The 13,376-nt window shown below is 36.8% G+C and overlaps 1 protein-coding gene across 1 annotated transcript in view; it reads left to right on the top strand.

Moving 5' to 3' along the window:
• LOC132550984 (sperm flagellar protein 2-like) overlaps nt 1–13,376 on the top strand; it is a 29,421-nt gene that overhangs the window by 14,487 nt on the left and 1,558 nt on the right. The window contains exons 17-35 of the mRNA XM_060215085.1: nt 15–274; nt 676–811; nt 941–1,082; nt 1,216–1,293; nt 1,622–1,688; nt 1,807–1,944; nt 2,372–2,520; nt 6,757–6,884; nt 7,300–7,366; nt 7,715–8,041; nt 8,609–8,847; nt 9,232–9,433; nt 9,727–9,928; nt 10,280–10,366; nt 10,754–10,892; nt 11,237–11,444; nt 12,036–12,164; nt 12,509–12,691; nt 12,997–13,125. Coding sequence (XP_060071068.1) covers nt 15–274; nt 676–811; nt 941–1,082; nt 1,216–1,293; nt 1,622–1,688; nt 1,807–1,944; nt 2,372–2,520; nt 6,757–6,884; nt 7,300–7,366; nt 7,715–8,041; nt 8,609–8,847; nt 9,232–9,433; nt 9,727–9,928; nt 10,280–10,366; nt 10,754–10,892; nt 11,237–11,444; nt 12,036–12,164; nt 12,509–12,691; nt 12,997–13,125 — 3,010 coding nt within the window. The remainder of the gene's footprint in view (nt 1–14; nt 275–675; nt 812–940; nt 1,083–1,215; nt 1,294–1,621; nt 1,689–1,806; nt 1,945–2,371; nt 2,521–6,756; nt 6,885–7,299; nt 7,367–7,714; nt 8,042–8,608; nt 8,848–9,231; nt 9,434–9,726; nt 9,929–10,279; nt 10,367–10,753; nt 10,893–11,236; nt 11,445–12,035; nt 12,165–12,508; nt 12,692–12,996; nt 13,126–13,376) is intronic.

The following is a 13,376-nucleotide window of genomic DNA, read 5'->3' as shown; positions in this document are numbered from 1 at the left end:
ATTGGTTATGGCAGAAACATTCCAGAAGGTACAGGCTGGGTACTGGATGGCTTCCCTGCCAACTACAACCAGGCTAAGGTGCTGGAGAAGGCACTCACTGGATTTGCTGCTGGCCAGGAGAAAGAAAAGAAGCAAGGCAAGCAAAAACGTTCAAGTCTTGTTCCAGACCCTCGACCTGCTCCGCCACCACCAGAACCCGCAAGTGGAATTGATGTGGTGATACAGTTTGACATCACTGATGAGCTTTGTCTCAAGAGGGCAGCTGGAAGATCTTGTAAGTAGAATCATTTTCATATTCTTAAAGAAATAGTTGAAGGGATAAGATATGTATTTAGAAGTTTTTGCTGCTGTTCAACTTTGACCCCTTTGCCCATTTGCCACAAAGACAATAACAAAGGATTAAAGAACATTGCTGAAGCCAAAACATTTTCTTTCTTGTATTTTAGGGTTTCTATAACATAAAGAAAAATTGATAGGAAAATATTCTTTCATGGGGATACCTTTCTAACATTTATACAGCTATGTAGACTTTAACAAGCATCATTTCTTTGTCTGGGACAGACTTGTACTCCTAACCATGTGAACAGTATTAATTTTAATCTTGTAACAACTACTTTCTGCTGATTCTCATTAACTATTGGCTATTTTGTCACTGAGAACTATTTTGGTGTTTAGATGCGCCTCAATCTGACGTGAAGTACCACCAGGAGTTTAACCCCCCACCAGAGGGGAGTGCCACAGGAGTAGGCAAACAAGAACAGGTGGTAGCAATAGAAGACCAAGCCCATGATCAGGAACAAATCCAGCACAGGTATAATTATATCATTTCTATAATGAAACATCATTTACACCTATATCATAGAACATCTATTCTGAAAAAATGTTTCTAACACAAATGAAAATTTTCGAAGTTGAAATTACACAAGACTTGTCTTTTTAGAATCACTCGTTTCCTGGATGCCTGGCCCAAACTGGAGAAATGGTATGTAAAGTTTGGTACCTTGACAAAGGTAGATGCGTCTCAAGGTGCTCACTCAGTGTATCTGGAGGTAGAGAAGATCCTTGAGGACACAATGAACAGGGTAGGTTACTCTGTTTAAACCTTTCTCTTAGATTTTTTTTTCATTTTATTCTGCCTTGTAGTTTTTCATGTTGCTATATTTTAGGTTACGTCCCCTTCGGTACTATGATAGCTCAATTTTTTCTCGTTTTTAGCTACAAGGCATAAAGGACCCAGAGAGCTCAGCTGCACCTGCTGAAATCATGGAGCCTGTTGAGGTTAAGGAGGAACCAGTGAGTAGAGAAAAAAATTTAATGGGGTAAAAAAATGCTGAAATGAATTCTGAATATCTAGATTATATGGTTGAAGAATTTACAAAGAACAGGAGAGCATTTTCATAAAGGAGATGGTTTTCTTATAGAATGTATTATTAACAGTCAAACATTTTAACAAGAGAATTTGGCTATTTAACAAAGGTATTCATAGTATGATTTATTTTTTTTTCTCCAAAGACATTTTAAGAGAAGGTGACCCAGATACTTACAACAAATATTTATTTTGTGGGAATGTGCTTCAGTTGACATTCATAATGTCATATTTTTTTCTATCTATATTTCTCAGCCACCACCACCACCAGAACCTCCCAAGGAAGAAGTTAAGGAGGAAGTGAGACCTTCCTCAAGGAAAGGTAATCAGAGAACTTGATTCTTCATTAGAATTATTTCGCTGCATCTGATGAAAATCCAATAATACCACCTTATCTCGTCATACATCTTGTAATTATCCTTCTTTCCTCTACATTATAGGATCAGGAAAGAAATCAGGGTCACGACCTTCATCAAAAGAATCAAGGAGCAAATCACCCAAAGACAAAAAGAGTGCCTCTCCTAAACGAGGAAGTGGCAAGAAATCAGAAAATGGAAGTGCCAAGAAAGGCAGCAGGGGTTAGTTTTCATATTAACTTTATTACTCTTTGTCACAATCTCTTTAGCTTCCAGTTTTGGTTAATTACTAGTTTCATCTGTTTATTAAGGATAACAAAGTATTAAGATCGAATTATGAAATGTATCACATTATAACCACATGTCTTTAAATGCAGGGATAGTTCAGGGAGCTAAGAACTATAGGCCTTTTTCAACATTCTGTTAAATGTCAAAAATAAGGCAGACCATCATATATAGTATTGAAAGAAAATGGAAAAATGAGTATTTGATCAATTTTGATTGGTCCAGGGCCCCTTGGCCCCCTCCAGGATACTCTTTGATATGTATTAGAGCTAGTATCATTCAAAATGAATAAACGTTACAAGAAGGGCATTGTATTTGAAGTACAAAAATAAAAGAATGACAATAAATCAATAAATTTCTTCAGGATCATCACCTAAATCTAGGACAAAATCAGGAAAGAAGGGCAAGACTCCTGAACCTGAACCAGAGCCAGAACCAGAAGAACCCAAAGGACCTCCACCCCCAGAACCAGGTTCAGAAGAGTGGGAATTTGTCAACCTCAAATTGGAAGATGTAAGTAAAGTGCCCCTGGAAGTTTGTACTGTAGTGTGGTATGATGACACTGGGCGAGTCAAAAGAAAACAGTTTAATGAGGGTCTCTTGTTATAAACTACCATAAAGATATCATATCTATTTGTTGATAAGCCCATGTCTGGTAGAATAAGCCCTCCAATATATATTGATTGAATAACAGACAAATGCTATTTCATATTACTAAAAGAAGCATTGCTCCTGATTTTAAGGGGAGATTTTATGGTGACAGGCTTGGCTTATTTCAGGATAAATATGGTAACACGTCTCCAGAAATCACCCATCAGATCAATATAGAATATCTGATCCTGGGCTTATTTCAGGATAAATATGGTAACATATTTGTCTCCATAAATCATCCGTTGAATCAGTATTGAATATCTGATCCTGGGCTTATTTCAGGATAAATACTGTAAATGTTTTTCTCCATAAATCACCTATTCAAACAATACAGAACATCAAATAATGCATTTAATTTAAAACACTACATAACAAGATTGTCATAATAAATACATTTGGCTCTTCTTTGGGGCTACTCACCATGTGTATACCTTACAAAAACATTCACATAACACATTAACTTCCTAATAATTTAACCTGATCCGAAACTTAAATGATAACATGTTATTATCCGATTGAACATGTAAAATTTAGTTATTATCTAAATGGGGAAAAGAATTTCCTGAAATTCTAATGGCCTTAATCAAAATGTAACCTGGAACAGGTTATGAGACCAAACCCTGCCACAGGGTAGGATCTTAATCAACTATGTAACCTGGAACAGGTTATGGTGCAAGCCCCTGGAACAGGGTAAAACCTTAATCAACAACTTAACCTGGAACAGGTTATGGGACCAACCCTGGAACAGGGTAAAATCTTAATCAACCACATATCCTGGAACAGGTTATGGGACATAAAATCTTAATCAACCACATATCCTGGAACAGGTTATGAGACCGAACCCTGGAACAGGGTAAACTCTTAATCTACGTTGTAACCTGGAACAGGTTATGAGACCGAACCCTGGAACAGGGTAAACTGTTAATCTACGTTGTAACCTGGAACAGGTTATGAGACCGAACCCTGGAACAGGGTAAATTCTTAATCTACGATGTAACCTGGAACAAGTTATGGTACAAGACCCTGGAACAGGGTAAAATCTTAATCAACTATTTAATCTGGAAAAGGTTATGGGACCAAACCCTGGAACAGGGTAATATCTTAATCAACTATTTAACCTGGAACAGGTTATGGGACCAAACCCTGGAACAGGGTAATATCTTAATCAACCACATATCCTGGAACAGGTTATGGGATCAAACGTTGGAACAGGAAAAATCTTAATCAACCATTTAACCTGGAACAGGTTATGGGACCAACCCTGGAACAGGGTAAAATCTTAATCAACCACATATCCTGGAACAGGTTATGAGACCGAACCCTGGAACAGGGTAAACTCTTAATCTACGATATAACCTGGATATAACCTGGAACAGGTTATCCGAAAGCTGACTTTCCTGGGCTACCCAACCCTTCAGAAGCACCCAGCAGGGATGAGACCGAACCCTGGAACAGGGTAAATTCTTAATCTACGATGTAACCTGGAACAAGTTATGGTACAAGACCCTGGAACAGGGTAAAATCTTAATCAACTATTTAACCTGGAACAGGTTATGGGACCAAACCCTGGAACAGGATAAACTCTGAATCAACAATGTAACTTTGACTAGGTAAGTGACTAACAAACCCTGAAACAGGATAAATTTTTTAAACAACCCTGTTACGTTGAACAAATGTAAGTGACTAAATCCTGAAACAGGGTATAAAACTTAAACAATGTAACCTATAAGCAGCTTATATGACTAAAATAATACATAATTAAATTTGTAACATACCAGGTAAACACTCACACAAATACATATGCAAAAAAGATTGGGAATAGCCATCAACAAAAACATGATGAGTAGCCCAAATACATGTTCTTAACAAAATGTAAAATTAAAACAATGGCTTTAAAAATACTAAGAAATATATACAAAGCAAGGGTGATGTACGGGGATGGTGGGTGGGAAAGTTTTATAACTGTCCCATGCCACTAAAAACCTGCCCACGTGCTGCTTCTCTCTACACTTTCAACACTTTTCTCTCTCTTACAAGCAACTGCTCTCATTGGTTGATTCTGATCACGTGAACTTTTACATCATACTAAATTTAGACACCCTACATAAATGTAAACAAACTAATATCTACCGTCAGTAATAAGTCTGTACTAATAACCTACATCAATTTATAACCTATACACCCATGCTTACACACACCAGCCAGCAAATAAGGATGACGATATGTTGTGTATAAACTCAAATTAAATAAATTTCCATTTTATACACAACATAAGAAACGCCATAGTTAGGGTTTACATACTATTTATTATTTAAAACACTACATAACAAGATTGTCATAATAAATACATTTGGCTCTTCTTTGGGGCTACTCACCATGTGTATACCTTACAAAAACATTCACATAACACATTAACTTCCTAATAATTTAACCTGATCCGAAACTTAAATGATAACATGTTATTATCCGATTGAACATGTAAAATTTAGTTATTATCTAAATGGGGAAAAGAATTTCCTGAAATTCTAATGGCCAAACGAATGAATTTTTGCTATGTGTACAGCAACAATGAGTGAGAGCCCCAAGAAGATAATAACGATAAGATGTATAAAAAATAATACTTTGAAAGACAGATACCTTCAGAGGACCTAATGTTTACACATGTTTCTCTGAGCCTGACTAACGACATTTTGAGATACTCTTATATACCTAGTGTAACAGTCAGAAGACCAACGTCCTAAAGTCTGAATCACATGATCTTCTATACCAGCGGCAGCAGCGGTAGTTGCTGCCCCTATCCTAAATGAATGGCCACTGTAAGGTTTGTCTCCAAGTCCTAACCTGTCCATAATTTGTTGAAGATAAGACAGAAATTTATCTCGGGATAAGGCCTCAGAACTATATCTGTCCTGAAACAGAGGAGAATCGGGAGTAGCCCCTGCACCAAGTCTAAAATTGTAAAGCTGATCCATCGTCATAACTGGACGAACCACATCATTTTCATGGATATTAATATGAACACCTTGTTGGAACACATCACATTTGGATTTCCTCAACATAAAAGTATAACAAGATCTATCTGGCGCTATACTGATGTCTTTCATGTATACACAACCTTGGTCATCGACTTTAGACCGTACTGTAAATTCACCGCAGCGAAGGAAACCGAAAAAAGCCATCTGACACATACATTGTAATTGTAAATCCATAAAAGCTGAGAAAACACTACCGTTCAAGAGTGAACAAATCCTTTCAAGTATATCAAATGTTATGGGCAGCCGTTTTGGTAATGACTGCTTGGACTTTTTCTTAATACCTCTCATAATATAAGCTAACCTAGAAGAATGACTTATCATATCACTGTGTCCTGCCTTAATATAAAAGTACCGAATTCCAGCCAGATACACCTGAATGGTTGCTGCACTCAGTTTTAACATCTGATGGCAATGAGTTACAAAGTACACTAACACCTCCTCAGAAATCTGAGGTAAAGCACCAGTGAATGTCACACCAAACATAACAGCAAAGGACAAGAAACACTGAAGACCAGACGAGTAAGCTGTCCTGGTATTTTTGTTGATGGATGCTTCCCATAATTTGTCCACTGCCTGTCCTAACACAACATCAAGTCGCTCATGGGTAGGCATGCGGTTGGTGTTGGATCCGCATTGGGTGCTAATTTCCGAAATCTCTGCATCTGGTGTGACCTCCAGCCACACTTCATCCCAGATAGACAGACTGTCCTCTGGATTCTTGGATTTTTGTTCCTCAGGCTTCTGTTCATGCATTGCAAAAAAAGCAAGTGGCATGGCCAGAGTGGCGTGTCTCTTTAAAATATCTGGACTGTGTTGGCTCATGGAATGAAGTGTTAATCCACATGCCAATCTTGCTGACTCCTCTTCCTTTTCTAGGTACCAAGACCGTAGTCTGGAAATAAGTTTCTCTACACTGCTGTCCTTGGCAACCTTGACTAAATATCCTAATGCTGATGCGTATGCTTTCTTCACAGATAAATTACGGTCATTTATACCCGTCAAAAAATAAATTTCCATATATGCTAATGAATACATAACTTGATTCATAATTTTTTGTCCACAGGAGATTGCCACTATCCTTGCTAATTACTGGGAGTCTACAGAACAGACTTATGTCAAAAATTCCAAACATGTATTCCGTAAAGAGAGGGAGGAACGAGAAAATATTTATAGATATTTCCATCAAATTAGGTAAGTAATAAGTAATGATGATTAAGTTAATCATATAATTGGCAGTAGATATTTTTGAAAAGTTTACTGTTTATATAAAGGTGAAGATAAGTTTTCATCACAACCTATATCTAAGTGAATGATTTGAAATATATTAAGAAGTAGATCATAACTTTGAAATCCCCTCCAGAAAATCAAATCAACTGCTGATATGTTGGTTTAGATATTCAGACAAAAAGATTAAATTGGTCTTTAGATACATATATCATCTATCATTGAATTTTTTGCATCATATTCATTGTAAGTCATGAGGATAGAGATATTGTGGCATCCCCTTGGGCAGCATTTTGTGAACTTTTCTATTTCAAGTCAGCAATGAGTTTTCCCTTCTTCATATTTCTGTCTACTCATTGTTTTAATTTCATGTGTATTGTAGGAAAGATTTCTTGGCCTTCCTGCGGAGACCTGATAACAAACAGGTGTATGAGGCGCAGTGGCAGAAAGTAGGTTCATAAATCATACGATCTTCAACATACTCTTCTATGTAGAAAATCTGGATTTTAATTTTTGTTTGAAAATTAGTCCCAAAATAAGAACAATTTTTGACATGTGCTGTGGGTTTATCATGCTGTATATGTCATTGAACACAAGTTCTATCTATTAAATAGAATATGATATGTTAGTACTAAATAAGTGTTACCCATTGTATTATACTCAAGTTTTCAGCAAATATTCAACAAATAAATAAGGTGTGTTGATTTGATTGAAAAAAACTTAATGGCTAGGTGTACTAATATATGAAACCTATGAATCTTGGTCATAAAATTGCATGATATGTTTTTGGTACACAGGAATATAATGAGGTACCAGATGATATGAGAGATGATGAGGAGACAAAGACAGAATTACACCAGCGTGTAGATGACCTTCGTGAGGACCTCTGGTCGATCTGTGATGCCCGTAAAGCACAGTCAGAAGAAGAACGTGAGAACATCATCAGTGATGGTTGGCTGGATGACCGTCTGGGCGTGCTCAGTAACTACTACCTGACACAGATGCAGGCTGAGGTTGACAGGTACCAGGACACTGTTCGAGTGATGAAAGATTATTACCGTGGCATGGAAGGAACCATTCCTGATGAACTCAACGCTAACTACAGCAGGATACCCCTCATAGAGGTCAGTGTTACATTTGTTACAATACAAAGAGCAGAGAAGATAAGGATCATATGATTTTTTTTCAGTCATTTTTGTGTCGCCTTATTGAAGAGATTTACACATGTTCGTTTTCTTCTAGATGTCGTATTCCTAAGAAAGTGTAAACACTAAGCTTATTTGGTATTATGTTGAACCATAGAATGTACAGTTAGGTTAGGATATAAAGAGAAATTAGGATTACTTAAGTTAATTTTGGGGTGAAAAAAAACCATATTAAATTTAGGTAGATTTCCAGAATTGGAAAAGCCTTGAATGATATGTAAACACCTTCAAGGTACTTCCTGAATTTGTATGTCTTGAGTCTTAGCTGAATTGTATAGCCAGTATTGTTTTATATGAATTATATAACTAGGACGTAGGAGAATTATATAACTAGGATGTAGGAGAATTGTATAACTAGGCTATAGGATAATTCTATAACTAGGATGTAGGATAATTATATAACTAGGATGTAGGAGAATTGTATAACTAGGATGTAGGGGTTATGGACATTTCTCTACGAAGATGTTGCCTATTGTTGATACACAGCTGCCAGTAGACCGCCCTGACTCCCCTGACAAGGCTGCCAGTGAAACTACCCCTACCCCTCCAGCCCAGGAGGAGCCACCCCGAACACCCAGATCTGGGGACCGGCCTCGTTCAAGCCGATCCAAGTCACCAAAGGAACGGAAATCAAGAACACCTTCTGGAAAGAAACGTGACAAGAGTAAGGAAAAGAAAACAGAATCTGCTGAGCCTACACCAACTGAAGAGACTGGTCGTAAAAGGTAGAGCCAATAACTCTACACCTAAACAAAAAGCAAAGTTTGGATACATGTACATGTACTAATGACTTTCTTTCTCTTTCATGGAAAAAATCAGATTAAAAATCTCTGACCCTTCAAAAATAAAAAAAGTGGGCTTATTACAAAACCATGAAATAGTATTTACTGGCAATTCTTTATACTGAACAACAGAAGATATGGCTGGTTTTGATAAATACATATCCAGATGATGCATGGAAATTACAAAATTGTCAATTAGTAATATTGATCTCTATTGATAATTTTTTTCTTTCATGGCCTGTGATTAAAAAAACAACTGTGAAAGTGATACATGTAATCAAATTAAAAAAGAAATTTAAAAATCATAACTTCCCTGTATCACTACAGAATTCCACTGGTTCCCCGGCGACCAGTATCACCAGATGCAGATGCCAAGGCTGGAGGAGCCTCGGGTAAGGACAAGAAAGACAAGAAGGGAGGAAAGAAGGATGAAACAAGTGGATCAGAGAGTCCTGCCCCTCCCATGGATCCTGATGAGAAACTCATCTATGATGCTTACCAGACTGGGGTTACAGGCTTGGGTCAGATTGTAAGTGTTGTTAGCCCACAAAAAAACCCCAACTTTTTGGGAGCAACATGGATCATATTCTAGTTCGTTAGGGAAAAGTTTAAGAACACTGACATTGAAACAATAAACTGTAGGTAAAGGTTCCTTCAGGACTGTAATGTATGAAGATTTATATCTACACAGTTATTGGTGCAATACAAAGGACATTTTATCATTTGATTATCCAGGATGTTTCCAAACTGAAAGTACAGCTCTTTGATATACATGTACATGGGGGTAATAAACAGTGATGATAATTTGTATTTTTTTTTCAGCTCCAAGCAGAATATGCTGCCAGAGAGGCTCAAGAGGAGGCAGAGAAGAGGAAAGATGAAGAAAGAGAGCGAGAGAAGCAAGCAGCTGCAGCTGCTGCAACCAAAGCCAAGGGTGCAAAGGATAAGGGAAAGAAGGGCAAGAGTCGCAGCCCCTCACCCAAGAAAAAGAAGGACACGGACTCGCAGGCCACTCCCACACCTTGTATGTCACAGCATTATGGGATATATCAAATGTCAGAGTTCAAATTGTCAATGTGTATTTGTTGTTACATGGCTTAAATTGGAACCTGGTTTGAAAGTTATTATATGAATTATGAACTTTTTATCAGAAAAATTGAATGAATAATTACTCAAATCATTGTATGATGCTACTACTCAGGTATCTGATAATACGTTGGATGTATTTGGCAACAAAATGATAGATAATTCTCTTGAGGAAATATCAGTTATATTTCCACACAAACATGGCTAGGATAGCAGATAGTACTACAAAGTGGTTTCTTTTGGCATGCTTTGTTCAATCTGTGAGCCTGTCTATTGATGTATTTTACAGCGGAAGACCTTAGTGAAGAAGATAAGCAGAAGAAGGAGACAAGGGAGAAGATGAGAGAGGAATACTTCTTTGCTATCCAGGAAGAAGGTTTGATTCATTTAATAAATAAATAAAAGAGCAAAAATCATGAAGATTGAATATTGTCAACTTATTTTATGACTAATTTTGTCTGCTGTCTGAAGTTACTTTCATGGTGTGATTACCTCGTGATGTGGTACATACAAACGACTTACTTAGTTATACATGAAATTCAGTGTGTAGTTGACATGAAAAATATACGGAACTGTCTCATTTTTATTGGATTGCTTAACAAGAATCTTTTTAAATTCTTTAAGATCAGATTAAAAAATTGACCACTCTACATGTACATTGTATATCTCTGTTTGAAATATCTTATGTCATGATTGGCTCTGCTGCTAAATTTTGCAAAGATATATATTGCACATAAATAAAGTGCTGTATTTGTATGTACAGAACAAGCATGTAAGACACGTCTGGAGCTGATCAAAGCACATGCTGTTGGAGTACTACAGGACTTAAAGAGTAAAGCAGACAACAGTTACAAGGATATGAATGACTGGCTCGGTGCCAGGTTCCTTAAAGAGATGGAAAGGTAAGGGGTACAGAATTTCTATTTGATAAAAATACCTGGAATTTGCTTCATCTAAGAACACCTGTTTTATCATTCCATTTGTTAAATCTTGTTGTTCCTGAAAACACACTTTTTATTTTCATTTAGTCATTATATTTACTTTTTATAAAGCTTTTTGACATTGATGCTACCTGGCTGTCACTGAACAATTAATTAAGTTGTACAAATATGAACAATTGGTAAACAATGACCACACTTTGAAGATTAAGAATTGACAATAATAAATCATAAAGTCCATAAATATAATCATCGGTTTTTATATACAAACTTGTCATATGACTCTGAGACTTTTTTTAATGTTTTAGTATTGATCAGATGTCGGAAGTGATGAGAAATGCCATTGAAAACAAACAGAAACTGAAACAGGAACTTGTCCTCAATCAGGAAGACTTCCTCCTTAATGAAGGATTGAAGGTGTTACGGTCACCACTACCTCCCACTCCACCTCCTCCTGTAGAGTTGGCTACGGTGGACACATTTACGGTGGAACAACTCACCAATATGTACAAACAGGTAAGGGAACACCTCACCAATATGTTCAAACAGGTAAGGGAACACCTCACCAATATGTTCAAACAGGTAAGGGAACACCTCACCAATATGTACAAACAGGTAAGGGAACACCTCACCAATATGTACAAACAGGTAAGGGAACACCTCACCGATACGTACAAACAGGTAAGGGAACACCTCACCAATATGTTCAAACAGGTAAGGGAACACCTCACCAATATGTACAAACAGGTAAGGGAACACCTCACCAATATGTACAAACAGGTAAGGGAACACCTCATCAATATGTACAAACAGGTAAGGGAACACCTCACCAATATGTTCAAACAGGTAAGGGAACACCTCACCGATATGTACAAACAGGTAAGGGAACACCTCACCAATATGTACAAACAGGTAAAGGAACACCTCACTAATTTGTAGACACAGGTGTAAGATGTCAGTCACTCGAATAATTGTGTATTGTTTTACCTGAATGGTTAATAAGACAATAAATTTTATCTAATCATACTTTAGTAATAAACTGTTAGGGAATTTTAGATTTCTTTCCTAATATTCAGAAATTTGATCGACATACTTGTACTTTTACAGTTTACTGCCATAGCTCCAACAGGCGTCCTCTCTGCCAGATCATTCACAGAGACGTTTGAGAACATTGTGTCCGTAGCCCATGGAATGGAACAACTCCCTGACATGTGGATGAATATCAGTTCAGGGCAGGTACGACATAAACTTGTGTGACATTAATTGCCTAATGATTTCAGTTAGACTAAGATTTACCATTTAAAACAATTTTCCCTTGATTTATGTTTGTTTTTAATGTATAGAATATATCTTTTAGCATATCTATATGGAATTTTAACATTTTCTGGTGTTATCATTTCTTTGGAAAAATGTTTTTTAATGCTGAGAGTATATTTTAAAACTCATATCTTCGGGATTTTAACAATCTCCTATGCTATCATTTCTTTGGAAAAATGTTTGAGCTTAATAATAAACTTTGTTGACTCGTTTAAATTTCGTCCACTTTCTAGTATTCAAACTACTAATGTATCATTGTTTAGATCCAAGAGATAACATCTGGTCTGTCTGCTGATGGGGAATATGTTGACTGGCGACGGTTCCTCCTGGCCATTGCCCAGCCCATCCCTTACCCAACCCAGTCAGACCTACTAGAAACCATTGCAAAATTCAAAGAGATGGATCAGCGTGGCACAGGCAACGTCACGCGGGAACAATATGACAGAGTAGGTATCAGGGTAAAGAGATATGGGAAAAAATCTTAATAATATTAAAAAAAAAATCAGAAAAATGTTATGAAAGATTTGACGATTGATGTAATTATTGTGGTTGTTAGTATCTGTATGCTTGGTGTTAACATGTAAATTTCAAGACTGAGAACAAGCACTTAGAAATAAAAATTCTGTCTGCAGACTATTTATCTCAGATGTGAAATTATTCACCTCCTCTCTTGTTGCAGAGTGAGATTTGTGACAAGGATACCTAACCTTAACTAAACTTCTCAAACGTTTTATCCTTTACTCTCTTACAGTTGAACCTTTGGTTTGGGAGCCAGCCAGGTGATGATGTCTTCAATAGATTAGCCAATCTTAAGAGATGCCTGTTTGATTTCTTTGCTGATCACAGTCGCAACCCTCCTACACTGGACTATGTCAGCATGGTAAGTTACCAAATTGAGGGGGAAAAAATCTGTTATGGTTGCAGTATTGATATCAAAATAAAATTTACATATTTAAAGTGTTAGCTGCACTAGTGTTAATTCCTTTCACAGGAAATATAAAACCATGATTTCTAAATAAAATGTGTCATTAAAAAGGATACAAATTCCCCAAACAGTCTGTTATGTTGTACTGGGCGGTTTCTAATGCTTATATTGATTTTGCTTCAAATGAAGGAAAGAAGTAAAATACT

This window comes from Ylistrum balloti, unplaced genomic scaffold (assembly GCF_031769215.1).
Source record: "Ylistrum balloti isolate Yb309-2 unplaced genomic scaffold, AGI_CSIRO_Ybal_v1 Utg370160, whole genome shotgun sequence".
Classification (NCBI taxonomy): Eukaryota; Metazoa; Mollusca; class Bivalvia; order Pectinida; family Pectinidae; genus Ylistrum; species Ylistrum balloti.
This window is presented reverse-complemented; position numbering and strand designations above follow the sequence as displayed.